Genomic DNA, 16,920 nt, shown 5'->3' with positions numbered 1-16,920 from the left:
GTAGTTAACACATGGCGACAGACAGAGAAGTTTCGACCTTAGCTGCTCTCAGAAGAGTCCTAAGGAGACTTTTTCGACGATTCAAAACCGCATTATTTGATAGAGATTATAATTTGTATTTTTGCTGTTCCTGCATAATTTTAGTATTGTCTTAATACGCCACATTATTTGTGGGTGTATTAACTAAAGTTTCTATATGTTCGAAATCAAATGATACTGGCACACAACCAAAACTGAAAACTGAAAGAGAAATATTAAAAAAAAAATGTAAATAAAAGAACAAATATTACGGATCACTCTTTACGATTTATCAATTAACCATTTAGAAAAGCTTCAATTATTTTGTTGTTCATTTAGTTAATAATACACATGAAGGTAGAGTATATAATTTTTGCATTAGACTTTCGATTTCTTGGGGGTACGTGTTGGCCTCAGCAAAATTATTCTACATATGAAATCGGTATTTGTACACGAGCACATATATCACTAATAAAAGGTATGAGAGAAAAACAAAATACTCTAATTTCTATATAACACAATAAATCAATATAAAAATATGTTATTTCATTGTGACTGTGTTTGTCTTGGGCTTTCTGGTGCCTATAAACATAAATTGACGATAACTACAAACTACGACAAAGTATGGTCGTTCTGCGTAATGTGTGTTTTTTGGATAATCTGTGGAGAGAAATTCACAAAATGTACTGTTGTATTTTGTTTTCTTTAATGATGTGCTTAAGAGTAATAAAAGTATTAGTATATGCAGATGTGGATATTTTTTAGAAATCGGGAAATATTTGTAGAAAATGTGGACATGATGCTAATACTGAGACGGATACTGAATATGATTAAACATACATTGCAATTTTTGTTACCGATAACAAATTATTGGATTATCCTAGAGTATTCGTTTGTAGGCGCGCTTTCCGCGCTCTTTTCTTACTTGTTATGCGTGGCTGCGGCATACTAAGAAGGTGCAAGCAAATTAACAACTTTAATTTTATCAAATTGATGAGATTAGGTATAGGTGTATCATGTATTAGGTATGATCAACATACGGCTTATGTAGTATTTAGTTTAGTAGAGTATATGTATGTAATTACAAGTAAATTGAATATAATAATTATGTATAAAAATTGCAAAAAGTTTCTACAGCATTTGTTAATGTATGTATTTCATTAGAATCAATAAATTTGTATAAAACTTTGAATAAATTTATGTTCATACACAAAAAATCAATAGAGAACTAAAGCCGCAACAGGTGTGTGTTCCAACAAACAAACCAACAAACAATTCAATTTTATGCATATCTTTTCCTTATTTATATATTCGGTAAATTTAAAAACCAAAAATCTATAAAAGTTATTTGGTTCAAAAGCGGAACAAACTAAATTGTTATGAAATAAAACTAATTTGTTCTCGTAAATTGACTTTGCTGAAATTGCATAAAAACTCGTTCTACACTGCTTCAATGCTCAAACACAAACAACAAAAAAAAAAAACGAAAACGTAAGGCACATACTAAAAATACAAATAGCCTTATAATTCATTGGCTTATACTATAATATATTCTCAAATTGTTTTCATTTTGCTTAATAAATCATATTAAAAGTTTTTAGGAAAAATCTCCTAAGTTTTGCATTGCTTTCCGTACCAAAATGCATAGATTTCTCTTTGATTTATGCCACACGCAAGAAATTTAAAACCTTCTGTAAATTGTTCCATAAAATAAAAATTGCCAATACATGAAATGTTAATATATATAAAATATATACATATGTATGTATATATATTCAAAAAAATTGGCTGTATGTATATGTGGAAATTTGATATGTTGGCTTGCTTGGAATCAATTTCGAAATTACTCTACCAATATCATATGATACATGCATGCTTCGATTTTTGCAATACAATAAAATGAATAAATATTGAGTTTGATAAGAAAACTACATATAACAATATGTATAGTAGATTAAGTTCAAGTCTAAAGCGCTGTTCCCGTGATGAGCAAAATCGAATTTTTCCGCACAACGCACATTTCGTTCCTCAGTTCAAAGCAGAAAATAAATAAAGCGTATCGATACATCGATACTTGAATGCATGTGGACGAAAAAAATAGACAACCTACGTTTTTGCACTGATATCGCAAAGCGATAACATCCAAAAATATGACAACTTTAAAAACCATGAAAAGAGTGCGTGTGCGGCATTTTCTTGTGTAGAGAAATAACATTAATTAACATATGAAATTGACATTAAAAAAATTTTGCAACCAAGTTGCAAGAATATTTACTTGGCATATTTTCGCCATTAAATTAGGCAAAGAATGTGAGTTCATCTGTTTCTTTTAATAATTGCATTTATGCATCAGTGGTGTATCTTATTTATTTCGCTCATCTGGGAACAGCGCTTAACAAGGAAATTCGCCCTTTCACATTACACAACCGCCGACTTTATAAGTTGGCCCATTAGAAGTGCTCTGGAACAAAGTGTTGTATACACACAAGAAAGACCTATTCATACACGTATAGTTAACATTATACACAAAAAATCAATGTTAAAAGCTCAAATAAAAATAATAAAAATAAAACAAGATACGTATTATAATAGTACATATAAAGACAAAACAAAATTTACAGAAGGATTTGACAACCAATTCGAATATTTTACACTTTGGCTTATGTTCACAGAGTAAAATCATGTCTATCTCTTACACGTGCCACCAAGAAACCAATGCCTTTTGAGAAATTCGAAATACCAAGTCTGTTAGTTCTCAATTTTTTTGCTGAGAAAAAATTGTAAGACAATCCGTTTACTGCGACTGTTTAAATTTTTATCTTAAATTTCTTTTGTTTCGAATACCTAGCAATTATCATATTTTTATGCAAATTCAAGTGAAGTTAAAAATAAAACTAAAAGAAAATAAAATATTTATATAAAAGTGTAATTAATAAAAATGAACTAATATTTAAAAGGTTTATGTACTTTTTTGAAGTTTAGTAAAAATGCAATATAAGAAAGAATTATGTTAAATTAATTGTAGCGATTGTAGCTTTATATTCAATTTTGAGATTTGATTCTTTTTCTTGTGTTGTTGTTATTGACTTATTTATTTATTTCGTTTCGATTGTATTTGTTGTATTTTTTAAATTTTTTTTTTGATTGTGGTACAGCCAGCAACATGTTCGTGTACCTTTTTCTAGGATCCTTGCTATATGTTCCACCATATTTGCTTCTTTGGGCAGCCAGTTCAGTGATTTCTGGTATCCAACTAGCGAACACGGCCTAAATTCAACAACACACGTACACATTTAGAATATAGAAAAGTGCCAAAATAGTTGTTGAGATTCGTTTACAATTGCAGTTACAAATATGGGCTAACTTCATTGGTGTTGTTTTGTTTGGCTGTTGCGTGTTAAAAAATGCACATTTTGCTTATAGACGACGACGACGACGACGCAAACGTTGCACAACATAAAAGAAACAAGGAATTTCAACTCACAACGCATAACGCACAATACTGGCACTCTAACGACCATACTTAACTCATTCAATTGATCACTCACACACAGTCATACTTGTTTATTTACGTATATACACACTTAAAATAATCTCTTGTCGAAAATAGGAGTAGATACTCTGACAATATTACATCTATTTGTACATTATTTTACATATACAAGTACAGTTTTGGCTTTCTGCAAATTCAACTTTAACTCTAATTAATGAGTTGATTACTTTTTGTGGTAATAAAACATGTTCTCTAAAATTTACAAGTGTTACAGATTTACAGCTGTGCACGAAGAGTGCAATGGCTGCCTACACATTTGCATATGTAGAGAGAGAGAGAGAGAGAGAGAGAGATAAAGAACTCTCTCAATTGACGGTTAAAGTTCTCGGGTTATTGTGATGGCAGTTGAAATACAAATTATATAATGAGTACTTAAAAATTGTTGATGTATTTGATGCCAATTGCTATCCTATGGAATTTTTAAAAATTTAAATTAAACCTGACACCCTTTAATTTCCAAAATGTGTATTCCATTCATTTTAATGTAAATAACATTTCATTCTAAAACTTTTTTGGTTTAGATGACAATTTTTAGGCAGTCGGACTCAGAAGACATCTTAAAGTTGATAGAAAGTTATTTTGGAATATCAGTTTACAGAAAAAACAATAAGAAATTTAAAAAGAAACTGACGCTGATAAAAATCGTTTTATTCTTAGATCAATACGAATAAATTATAGAATACTATAGCTTATTACGTGTACTTTGTTTACATTGTTTTATTGGCAATGCGTGACCGATGCTTTTAATGTGAATTAACAACAATGCGCCAAATGGTTTTGCACAAATGCTTTAAGATATGAAAAAAAAAACAAACTTTGAAACATTGCAAATAGAAAAAACGCATATTTTGAAGTTTCTTTGATATTAATACAAGAAACGTTAAAAGCTTGGCAACATATTATAAGAAACGAAAACCAAAACAGATTTAAAAACTGAAAATTTTGTAAAACACACGCCTACAATTGGATTCCATGAAAAATAAATTCAAATTAAGAGAAAATAACGCAATGAAATAAAAATGTTCAAGAACTAAGAAATGTCATTGAATATTCTTACTAATCTCTTTAAAAATTATTATAACTAAATGTTTAATCGAATAATTATAGAAGATGTAAATACAAATATTGTAGTTACTTTAGTTTTAACAATTTTTTAAAGCGCCTCGCAACTATAATAAATGTCATGGGCTTTGTTTAGGAATACTTATTAAAAAAATATAAATTTATAAACTTGTATTTACGACCTTTTTTATAAAAAGTTGACTGCATCTACAATTGAGATTAGGGTAAAGATATTAGTATAACTTTGCATCACAGTCAACAGTCAACTTTATATGCGAGTTACCAAAATACAAATTCGTGTGGTAAATAAAAAATAAAACAAAAGGGTAACAGACTAAGTAAATGTGTAATTTGATTATTAAGTTTAAAAGTAAATATTCAACACTATTGCAGATAATAAATCGTTACATTATTGTATTTGTACAAAAAGTGGTTGAGAATGAAAATGCACAGAATTTGAAACACCTGCACCTTCGGATTCAAATAAATTCTCAATAGGAGTATGCATTTACTGGATCAGTAAATGAGATTAGTAAAAATGTTTGAATCGTTGGAAAACTAAACAAAAAAATTAAAAAAATTATTTTACTTTTGACATCTGACAGTTTTCTACACGTAAAAGCTCGATTTAGCTCAGAGAGTACGCTAAGGATATTTGAGATCTTCATTTCATCAAATGATTATATTGTTTAATTGGTATTTTAGTACCATTGGTTATATTGAGGTATTTTTAGATATATATATATATATATGATGTTATGTAATTTATTACATTTAATACTTTATTTGGAATGTTATAGACTACCTCTTTCCGTGTTCTCTTTTGAGTTCACCGCCATATTTATTGCCACTACCGACGAGTTCAATTATTTCCGGTATACTGCTGGCAAACATTGCCTAAAATATTTCATATACACGAAGATATACCAAAATTAACAAATTTTATCTATAATTGTTAATAATTACATATTATTTTATTTTAAATGAAATCTTAGAAATTACTGCCGACAAGTTCTTGAATTATCAGAGCAACGGAACTTCTAGTCAATCACACCAGAGGGCGCTAATACGATCTGTGTGTGTATATACAGTACGTATGTATGTATGTATATAAGCACTTTCTTAAAAGCAATTACAATTTGTTTTCTTACACTTAAATCAAATTTGTGGCAGTCAGAATTAGTTCATGCAAAAAAAAAAACAACATTGAACATTTATGGCCGAAAATACTATTCAAATATCGAATATACCCCAACTGCTTTAAAAGCCTGCTATGTTATATTTTTATCATAATTTCCCACAGTCAGTGTCTCTGTGGAGTCGATATCGGTTTCGATGTCGGTGTCTGTTTCGATGTCTTGTCTACAAATTATTTTAAATACAAAATCAAAGGCAAATCGATAAAGTTACACATTAAAAAAATCGATAACTTCGCATGCAATTCTTTTTGATTCATAAGAAAAGTAAATGAAGAAAATGATTCATCTACCAGCTGCTGCTGCTCGAGTAAGTAAGTAGATGTAGTAGATGGCTCTGTTTGTGCATAATTAGAATATTTCAAATACGTCGAGTGACAATAGATAACTGCAATTTGAGACGCATGAAGATAATTAAACGTGGATGAACGAGTACGTAAACCAAAGCTGAGTCTCAAATTAAACTTTAAGATATAATGAATAATCAAAAGAGTGCAGCGTTATAATGTCGATCTATGTATGTATTTACATAAATATAGCACATTTCATAAATACAATTTGATAACATTAAATGAATTAAATAGTACTAAATTTATAGTATAAGTCCATATGGTATTAATCCAACTGTAGTTTGTAAGTATGTAGTATATTTCTAGAACGTAGTAGAAGTAAAACTGTTTGAATGAATGAAGGTTTAAGTTAATTGTTATAGTAAATGCTACTCTCGGTATTTTGGCTACTTGGTTGGGGGTTTTTAGGAATATACTTCGATACTTTGTAAACAAGAAGTGAATAAGAAGAAGCTAATTTTGAGCATTACTGTTCTAGGTAAATTTGGTAAACAACCACAATGTAATCATTCACACATATCAGCACTGCGAACCCCACTGTTTCTTTGACCTAAGCCCAATGGGACTAGACGACAAGAAAGAAAAGCGCGCGCGCGTGATGGAGAGACAGAGAAAGGAAATATTCTCTTGTTGGATACAACTAAAATAAAGCTTAAAGTTTGATGCAAACTGTATATTTATGGTTTATGGTTTTAGTATTACTTTGCAAGATATTTAACTTACCAAGCCGACGAGCAGAAAGAACACCAGAAATGTTCTTCCCAAGACAGTCTCACAGTAGACGTCACCATATCCTACCGTTGACATGGTCACAATTAGGAAATAGACACAGGTCCAATAGGATAAACGATGAGCATTATTAAAATCCAGCGGATCGCCAGAGTTTTCCAGCTAAATTTTAAGTAAATGCAATCGCAATTTATAATTGCAAAAAACACGCATCAGCATCCCATTGGCTATTAAAAATTAGAAAAAACGCCACGCGAATCTTCCAATTATGTACGAGTATGCTTTGTAACAAATTTCAACATAGCGTTTACGTTAAAGAAAATCTGGCTTCCAGCACATGCTGCAATTTGTCACAAAGTCTTCTGGAAGATGCGCGCCACGCATACATACATAGATGACTACTCGTATGTTTATACAAAGGATGGGAAAGGGTATGTACATATACATATACATGTAAGTGTATTGAGTCGTTGGGTGTATAAGGATGTGTGTGTGTGTTTACATACCAGATGTATAATGCCCGCTGCTGTTAACCACACGGATATAAAAATGGATACTAGTTGAGCCAAGCGAATTGAGCTCGATGTTTTTAGTACGTTTAAATATTGTAAAATATCTGGAACAGTCATGAGACGTAGCGCTCGAAGAAATCGAAGACCTGTTTATGATACATACATTCATGATATATAATTCTGGGGGCTAATTCAAACATATCATACACATACACACAAATACGTATGCATACGAATGCATATACATTTGTATATGTATACGTGCATGTATGTAGAGTAATGCACATTGCATGCATACAAATCGATCGCGACATATTTGTTTATTTAAAAAGTTTGCAAAAAAGAATATATATGTGAGTAGAGCATGAAGAAGACGCGGAATATTTATTCTTGTAACCGATTTGTATGCATAACTTTGTAAAAAAAAAAACATTTTGAGCAATATTGTAATATTTTTTGTAAGTAATTTTTGTTCTTACCGATCCAAGTTCGATCTAAATATATTGATACGAAGGACGGGGGTATTGTAAAATAATCTACAAAACTGTACATTTCTAACATAAACCAAAGCTTATCGGACGCCGCTATGAACTGTAATAAAGTTGTTAATGGAAAAGAATTTGTAAAACAGAAGTTGTAACAGATTAAACAGAAAAGGTTTAGCCAATTGCATTTTCACTAAATAAATAAATGATATGCGAATGAGCCGCAGTGCAACTTACTCGTATAAAAAAGTAAACCATAAAAAAGATATTGAATGCGAGATCGATCTGTTGAGTAATGTTATTACTCCATTTTTGGCATCTTTCGACTTCTTCGCTAGATGCGTCAACGAAATATATAATGAGAGAGGCAATGCTGAGTATAAATACGAGTACGACCTGAAAATTAAAAATAAAAACAATTATTAACAATTAACAACTGGACTTAGTTATTACGAAAACTTTTCAATTTATGTTTTTATTTTCATAATATACCTAAAAGTCCTTATAGAATACTAAAACAGTTTTTTTAAAAGTGCGAAATATTTAAGTCTATCCAAAATTAAAGTTTATGATTCAAGAATCAAACCTTTATTCCGTAAAGTTAAAGATCTATCTGTCCAAATTTTAAAAATAATTATGTATTTTGAAATCATTGCAGGGAAAACTACTAATATTCAAAGTGTTTTTTATACTTCTAATCATTTTCAAAATGGCGAAAAGCGTCAGGCTTTGTCATTTATTTGTAATATCCTCCATATCTAACTCTTCAAAGTGCCGCGAATAAAATTATGCAAACGATATGTTATTTTATTACTAACCTATAATATCTTTATCTATCCACTAAAACCAAGTTGTATCCGTAATTTGTAAGAAAACCAAAAGCAAGGAGAAATATACATATGTAATTAACATACTATATGTATTAAAAAAAAAAAAACAAGTACAATAACCTAACGATTCAAATAGTGCAAGCAATTATCCATTTGATCTTCACTAATTAGTCTCTTGTTAGTGAAGCTAACAGTGCCTTTTACAATTGATTGTTTAACGAATTTTATCATGTAATGTTAGGAATACAAAAATGTATAACAATTTTTTGAGAAAATAAAAATAGCAATAAATAATATTTCTGTTTACACAACATTTAAATGAACCCATACCTCATGGTTTTACAAATTTTACTAAAGATACATACATATATACAAAATAATCGGCCATTTCTAACTATAATCTTGTACATCTAACAAAATCCCTTGACAAAACAGTGATTCAAATTTAATTGATGGCTTTCTACGCTGCCAAATGCATAATATTAAAATATAATACCTGCATTCTTTATGTTGGTTCCTTATCATATAGTTATCAGCAGAAAAAAGGTTTTTGCTTATAAGGTTTTAAGCAACCTAATATATCATATACATACGTATACGTACACACATTAAAAACACCAAAGGCAGCCGCTTTCTGAGGCCAGTAAATCAATTCTAATTTCAGTATGTAGTATACTTGTAGTATATGGAAATACTAAATTTGGTAGCTTGCGTTGTTGACATGCAACCAACAGCAACCCAATGTGACACAATAAAGTCCAAATGCTATACTTTACACGCAAGTCATTTTTCCCCCATGCAGTTACTAAAGCTACAATAAACAAATACAAAAGATAAAAGTTTTCTCGAATACGAGATACTCTTTACTTATTTTTGTCTATCCCAGAGATATGCCCTAAGATGAGTCTGAAATTCTATGGGCTATAATTATTATTATAGATGATGCGTATAAACATAACAATATGAAAACATAAAATTTATCTGCACAGATTGTCTTTGAGATATTTTTGGTGTTCTTTGTGGCGTTGATATGGATACACGTGAAATATGTGAACATATGAACCAAGAAAAACTTACCAAAATTCGTCCAGTTGTTGTTTGACCCGAGATAAGCTCCCCAGCCCAGTCTTTTGCTTCTGTCATAAAGGTTCCCTCGAACTCCTGTTTGTTGCGTGACGCCTTCTGCTCTTTTTGTTTGGGATCGTTGGGTCCCAGGTCCGGCTCCTTGCGGCAGCAGACGAAGGCAAAAGCCCGCCATAGCAGCACAATGAGCAGCCCAGCAAGGAATGTGAATATGCTGGATAGCAGAAAGCACCAATATTTACGAACTTTGAGACAATCATCGGCATCGAATGGTGAATCTGTTGGATCATCGGCCAATGATTCGACAGTGCTTTGATCACACCCCGACATCCCCTGCAATATGTGTACAATAAAATAGTAAAAAAAAGATACATATTATATTATATATTGTGAGCAGAAGCATAATATCAATTAGCAGTAGCATTAACATACGTAACATATGTATAGTATTTATTAGTACTAAAAATATATTTATGGCGACACACAAATCTTAGGACAGAACGGCAATTACAAGTACAAACAAAACATGAATCTGGCGATATATTACACAAATGTACGTCACATTTGACATTTTCAAGAATGCCTTAATGCCTCGTGTGACAAAACGCACGTATAACGCAGTAAACGGAAATAAGTTTGTTAGAAACTGGGTTCATATATTAATTTTAACAAATTTGTAGAACTGAAATGGATTACTTTAATCAATGCTTACATTTGGCATGTCGGTAATATTTGCGCCGATCAAACCGCTTGCCATTTTAGTTGCTTACATTTCGCCAGACTTCTATATATACTTGTTAATTATATGTGCAATGTACTAATCTATGAATATGATTATCGGATTAGCTCAGCTCGGGTTGACGTTGGGGCTTGGTATTTATGTTGATATTGACGCTGTAGCTGATGTTTTTGCTCGCTTTGATGCTGACACTGACAATACTCGCTATACTTCAAGTGCATATGAGCCCCAGACAACTTTGAACATGGCCAATTGGCCAATGACGCCACCAACACAGCACCTCGACAACGACAACAACGACAGCGAACGGAACAGAACGAAACGAAACGGATCGGAGCGGAACGGTACAGAACGGAACGGAACGATACGGTACGAAAACTTGGCAAGCCTTTAAAAATAGCAGCAAAACAAATCTTTTATTTTTAAAGTGATCTCGCAATGTAGGCGACACGCACAATGATCATACACACTCAAACGCAGAAAAGAACACAGAATGCGACGACGATTTACTCAAGATGTCAGCATTGGTCGGCATACGACAATCTACAATTATTTAGAAGCACTTTATACAAATATTGAGCAATATGGCCCAAAGGGCAAACTTCAAACCCGTTTAATTAGACACAATTTTTTAATAAATTATTATTATTATTCATTTTACAAGTTAAATATGTGTGGTTTATAAAGATGTGCACGCTTTTCTGTTGAGGCCAACGTACTTAATGAATCACTGCTTGCACACTTTCGTATATTTCGTATATATGCAAAATATGTACATACATATATCTACATATAGTATGTGTGTATTTTTTATATTATACACTTGCATTTGTGTCTTTCACCCACATCACATCACAGTCACACGCACTGAACAAAATGGAGGCACCGAACGAACGAACAGCCCAACTGTCCCGCGCAAACTGAAATTGAATAAAAAAAAACGTATAAAAGCGCTACGATTACGAAGAGTCCCAACTAAGACCGAAGGCTTGTCAACCGGCCAGCATGCTATCTCCTGACGCTAGTAGCATGTGCATGAGAAAGGCAGCGAGAACTATTTTTATACCCGCTACCCATAGGGTAGAAGGGTATTATAAGTTTGTGCCGGCAGGAAATGTTTGTAACAGCAGAAAGAGGCATCTCCAACCCTATAAAGTATACATATTCTTGATCAGCATAAATAGCCGAGACGATATAGCCATGTTGGTGTGTCTATAATAACTATGGTCTTTATTATTCCAGAAAATTTGATTGCGATTACTAGGGGTCTTAGCTGCTTTGGCTGGCAATCTGGTATATTAGGCACATTTTGGTATATTTTCAATATAGTACTGTATCAAAACCTAAAATAGCCTATTTTAGTTTATTTTATTACTTTTGTGGTATATTATTTCGGTATATTTTAAAATAAATACCGGAAAATTTTGCATCTATCAAAAATGGGTAGGTTGTCTCCCACAGTCGAGCACACTCAACTGTATCGTATTTGTTTTTTCTGCAACTGCTTAACCGCGAGAATTGTCAGGGCAGGAGACAAGTTTGAAATTAATTATTGTAAAAAGAAAGTATACACCTTGATCAACAACAGACGCGCACTATCGTTCACTACAATAGGGCGAATTATGTGCATATTTCGTACATTTCGCTAAAGATTTTTCTACATTTATTTAAGACTTAGGATTGTTTAAGCACACATTTTACCGTCGAATGTGAGGTTTAAATTATAACAAGACTATATTCAATTTTTGGTTTTCATCGTTAACGGTTAATCCCTAAATGAACAGATGAGAACCATTTGTAAATGTGTACATACATATGTATGTATTCGAATATGTGTGCATACGTAGCTGAATGTGTTCGTGAGTTGCCAAGAGTGAATTATTATTACAATAAGAACGACAGAAGGGGCAAACATTAATAAATTAATTATTAGCTCTCTTGTTCTGCAGCTCGATGCTATAGGCCCACTTACACAGACAGACTGACACACACAAACACACACACACACACACATTCTCACACAAAGGCATTTACTTCTGTGTGACCTGGTGCTCGTCGAACTTTTAGCGACTGCCCGCTTTTGCCTCTTTCGCCGCGCGGCGAGCGCCAAGTTAACTTAGCTTAACTCGCCCTTGTCACGCCATGTTGCAAGTTAGCTGTCGTTTCATAATTTACGCGTTTTGTTTGTTATTTCCGGCGGAGCATTGCTATCCGTTACGAGGCCTAAGTATGTAGCAGAACATCCCCCTCTTTGTATATTTGAGCTTGTGTTGTTTAAACTGAGTATATTTTTCCGCTGGCCACAATTTCTCATATTGCTTGAGCTTGTGTTATGCACTTAACTCGACTAATTTTATCATTATGAAATACAATTTTATTTCTTATCAAATACAAATTTGTGAATACACATTTTTCAAACTGTCGGATATGTTATGCAAATTTTGCGAATTTCTGAAAACGTCTGGCAATGAGCATTACGACAATGACGATATTAACAGAATGCTATTTTGTTTTGATCAGTCATCTAACCAGTTTTCTAATAGTATTCTAGGAATTTCAATTGTAATCAATACTCATAATGGGAAATAAGTGTTAAATGAATTTTGTACACATTATATAATCGTAGTTTTGGGTTTATAAAAGGTAAGCAAACTTTTATGTATGATTTAAATTTATTTAGTGGTTTTTGAATATCATAAAACTTTATTTATATTATGATAAATGTCTTGAAGGGCAGTAGTGAAATTTTTTTAAATTTTCCAGAAATTATGTATGAACCCATTTTACGATACATTTTTATATGCGCATATTTATAGCCTATAGGTAAGAGGGTATTATAACTTTGTGCGTGCAGCAAATGAATGTAACTAAAGTATATATATTCTTGATCAACATCAAGAGCCAATACGATATACTGCAATGGGGTTATAGTTGCTTAGGCTGACAATCTGAAATATTTGGTAGCCTACTGCATATTTTGAATGTAGCACTACACCGATATACCAAATATAGCCTGTGGTGTATTTTAGTATTTTAGGTATATTAATTGAATATATTTTTAGAATATGGTTTTATTGAAAATGGGTAGCTGGTATGTCACAGTTGAGCCCACCTGACTGTAGCATTCGCTCTTATTTGTATTCACAAAAACGCAATAAGTAATCGCGCATAGACATTTTATGCAATTATCAGTTACTAGATAAATAATGTCCAGCTTGTAATTTAAGAATTCGACAGTCTGAACGATATTACAAAATTTTTAAAAAGTCGATAAAAGGAGCAACTTAACTGTTGTGTATTTAACTAACCCAACTAACTAGCTTCTTGTTAAAGAAAAATCCATTAAACTGAAATTTTGTTATATAAAACAAAAATTGTTTAATTATATAAAATAGATTTAAGATTAAATAAAGTGTATCAATAAAATGTTTATTATCTTGGGAATACTTTTAAATAAACCTCCGTAAGAAAAAATCCTCAAGAAATTCATTCGAAAAACAAATGGATTAATGTTATTGAAACTTTGATTAATTTTTATAAGCTGCTGTACTTGTTACGTCTCACAATCTTATTGATGCGTTATCAGTTAATATATAAATAAAGAGCCTAAACGGAATATATGCATACATAGATGTTTGTTCATGCGGAAAGTAAATAATCACTATGACTGCAGTTTTATTGACGCTCAAAGTCTCTTAAGATTGTATTTTGTGATTGTCAAATGAGAATTAGTAGCTAGACTAGTTCAAATCAATCATTCTTTGCTCCAAGGCACATTTTAATGATTTGCGCATAATAATAATGATAATATTTACTTTCTACATAATTGACCCCAAAAATACTAACGAAATGTCGAAACCTTGATATAAAATAGGTGAGAGTCCCTTAATCGAAAATATTCAACTACAAAATCTCAATTTAATTCAAACCCAATTTCGTATTTACACCTAGAGCACCTGCTTAAGTGATGCGGTTTTATTATGCGAGTTCATACACCAAAGTAACAAGATTCTTATAGCCCCTAAAGCTATTGCTGCAAAAGTAAACAAACTCAGGAAGAATAATATTAAAGCTATTACAAACAAATCAACTAAAAACAAGAAAGAAATTTAAAGTGTGCTCGACTGTGAGATACCCGCTGCCCATTTTGAATAAGACCAAGACAATGCGGTATTAAAATATACCAAATTCATATACTCCAAGATTAAAAAATATTCAAAATGCTTTATTTTATATATTGATATAGTACATTAAAAGTACACCAGATTGTCAGCCAAGCAGTCATACAAAAGTATTTCCTGAATAACTTTTACAATTTTCATCTAATCGCATCCAAATTTTCAGGAGTCATAAATATTATGGTTTTTATTGTGTGTCCGTATCACTTTAGCTTTAAAATTACACTTGTTATTCAATATTTTCAATTTGCGGGGGCGGAAATGGACGTGAGACTGTTCGTATGTATGATAGACAGACAGACGACGCTGATCAAGAATATATATACTTTATGGGGTCAGTTATATACATTCACTACAGGCATGAAGTTATAATACCATTCTGCCATATGGGTACGAAGTATAAAAATGTAAACTGACTTTCATTGATATCGCACTTTCTTCAATAAAGCTAAAATAAACTCTTAGGTATATTTTAGTATTTTTGCAGAATGTTAAGAATAATATCGCACTGTTTTGCTAATATTCAAAATTATCCCACAGTCAGGATACGAACACTCTTTTGAATTATTTCTTACACACAGCCGACTATGACATGATGCGGTGGAACGTTATATTTTCTGAAATTAAATACATGGACTACTATATTCGCAAAGTAGAGTATAATTTCGTGTTTCTTATTCTGACTATTAGATTCACCCACTTACACATACTGTCTGAAAATTTGTAGTTCTTAGGATCGAATATTATCGTTTCCGCCTGTTAAATTAACTTCGCAGGCTGTAGGATACAAAATACTAGTATGTATACCTGGTCCCAATAGGGAAGAAGTATATGATAACAATGTGCTGAATGGAAATGTTTGCTACACGCAAATCGTGTTATCTGCAATCAATAATACAGAATTATGCTTTAAATCGTGGACGAATCCGTTTTAACTTTTAGAGTGGTTTTATGTATGCATATTACTAAACTAAAGAAAACTAAACTGTAGCGTATTTAGATATTCTTAAAAATACTTATATAAAAAGGCTTTCACATTGGGTATCAGGTATATTATTTAGAATTTGAACATTTGCCTACGAGCACGTTTATGAAATACTTTGAATAATTATGTAAGTGAAATAAAATTCATTTAAATTCATGGATTTTCACAAAAATAACTGTGTTTGGTAACGTTCTAACGGTGATTGTTACAACTATTTACTAGTAGGCTCACATTCAAACAGCCGTACACTATACAGTCGATACAGCGTGACTAACTCTGTTGAACTAAACGACACAATGATACATATTAAAATAAATAATGCATAATCAATGAACTAAGCTTAATTTGTCGTTTCAGCGGGGGCAAAATGTGCGGTTGGCAATCAACCGGATGAAGTCACACGACAACGGCCATGTAGTAATAATTTACATTGCGAACTATTGATTTTAAGGCATCGGCTTGTTCATGGCAAGATAAGTTGACACATGTCTGTCAAAATCTAGTAGAACAACAAAGAAATTGGGAAGAACCAAGATAGCGAGAACGAGAAAGAAAGACAGAGAGAGACCGTAAGAGAGAGAGAGAGAGAGAGACAAATGGCAAGTGACAAGCAACGCACTGACAAATACCCTTCGACATTTTGAGCAATTTATGGTTAGTACTTGGCACGCTGATTGCTGACCGTCTCGACATGACCAAGGCCAAAGGGCTTACATTGGACTTGGATATTCTTTTGTACACCTGTGTGTGAGTGTTTGTTTGTTCCACTTTTTCAGAGGTCTTGCGAACTGCTGCTGTTGGTGTTGCTGTTGTTGCCACTAGAGGCGAATAAGTATACAGAAAGCAATCTCCAGCTTATTAGAGCTGTTGTCTGTATTTGAGGCATGGTTACATACGAATACATAGACAAACATTGTTGATAAAAAAAAACAACAAAAGAAAAACTTAATTCTCAATACTAGCAGTAGCGAGCAAATGAATAAATGATGATGCCTTCGGAAATGATAAATCGATTGAAGACTTATTGCACATCTATAGCCAGTACTTGTATTGCTAGCTTCAGCACAAGAAGCATTAAAACATTTATTTTAAAATGTGGCTTTACCTTTGGAGAGATGGGTGGATAAAACGGTGGCAGTTCATGACAATTTGGACACCAGCTGGCCATGCTAAGTGTTCAGTTTCAGTTTTCAGTATCAG

General features: G+C 32.2%; 2 protein-coding genes across 2 annotated transcripts in view; one reads left to right on the top strand and one right to left on the bottom strand.

Annotated features, from left to right (window-relative positions):
- The window catches only part of LOC133835554 (calcium-activated potassium channel slowpoke), a 44,680-nt gene extending 34,529 nt beyond the window's left edge, over positions 1–10,151 (bottom strand). Inside the window, 6 exon segments of the mRNA XM_062265543.1 lie at positions 3,194–3,285; positions 6,903–7,070; positions 7,415–7,566; positions 7,900–8,011; positions 8,143–8,301; positions 9,813–10,151. Coding sequence (XP_062121527.1) covers positions 3,194–3,285; positions 6,903–7,070; positions 7,415–7,566; positions 7,900–8,011; positions 8,143–8,301; positions 9,813–10,148 — 1,019 coding nt within the window. The 5' untranslated portion in view covers positions 10,149–10,151.
- LOC133835560 (uncharacterized) overlaps positions 1–16,920 on the top strand; it is a 60,172-nt gene that overhangs the window by 28,456 nt on the left and 14,796 nt on the right. The gene's annotated exons all lie outside the window — the stretch shown is intronic.

This window comes from Drosophila sulfurigaster, chromosome 2R (assembly GCF_023558435.1).
Source record: "Drosophila sulfurigaster albostrigata strain 15112-1811.04 chromosome 2R, ASM2355843v2, whole genome shotgun sequence".
NCBI lineage: Eukaryota > Metazoa > Arthropoda > Insecta > Diptera > Drosophilidae > Drosophila > Drosophila sulfurigaster.
This window is presented reverse-complemented; position numbering and strand designations above follow the sequence as displayed.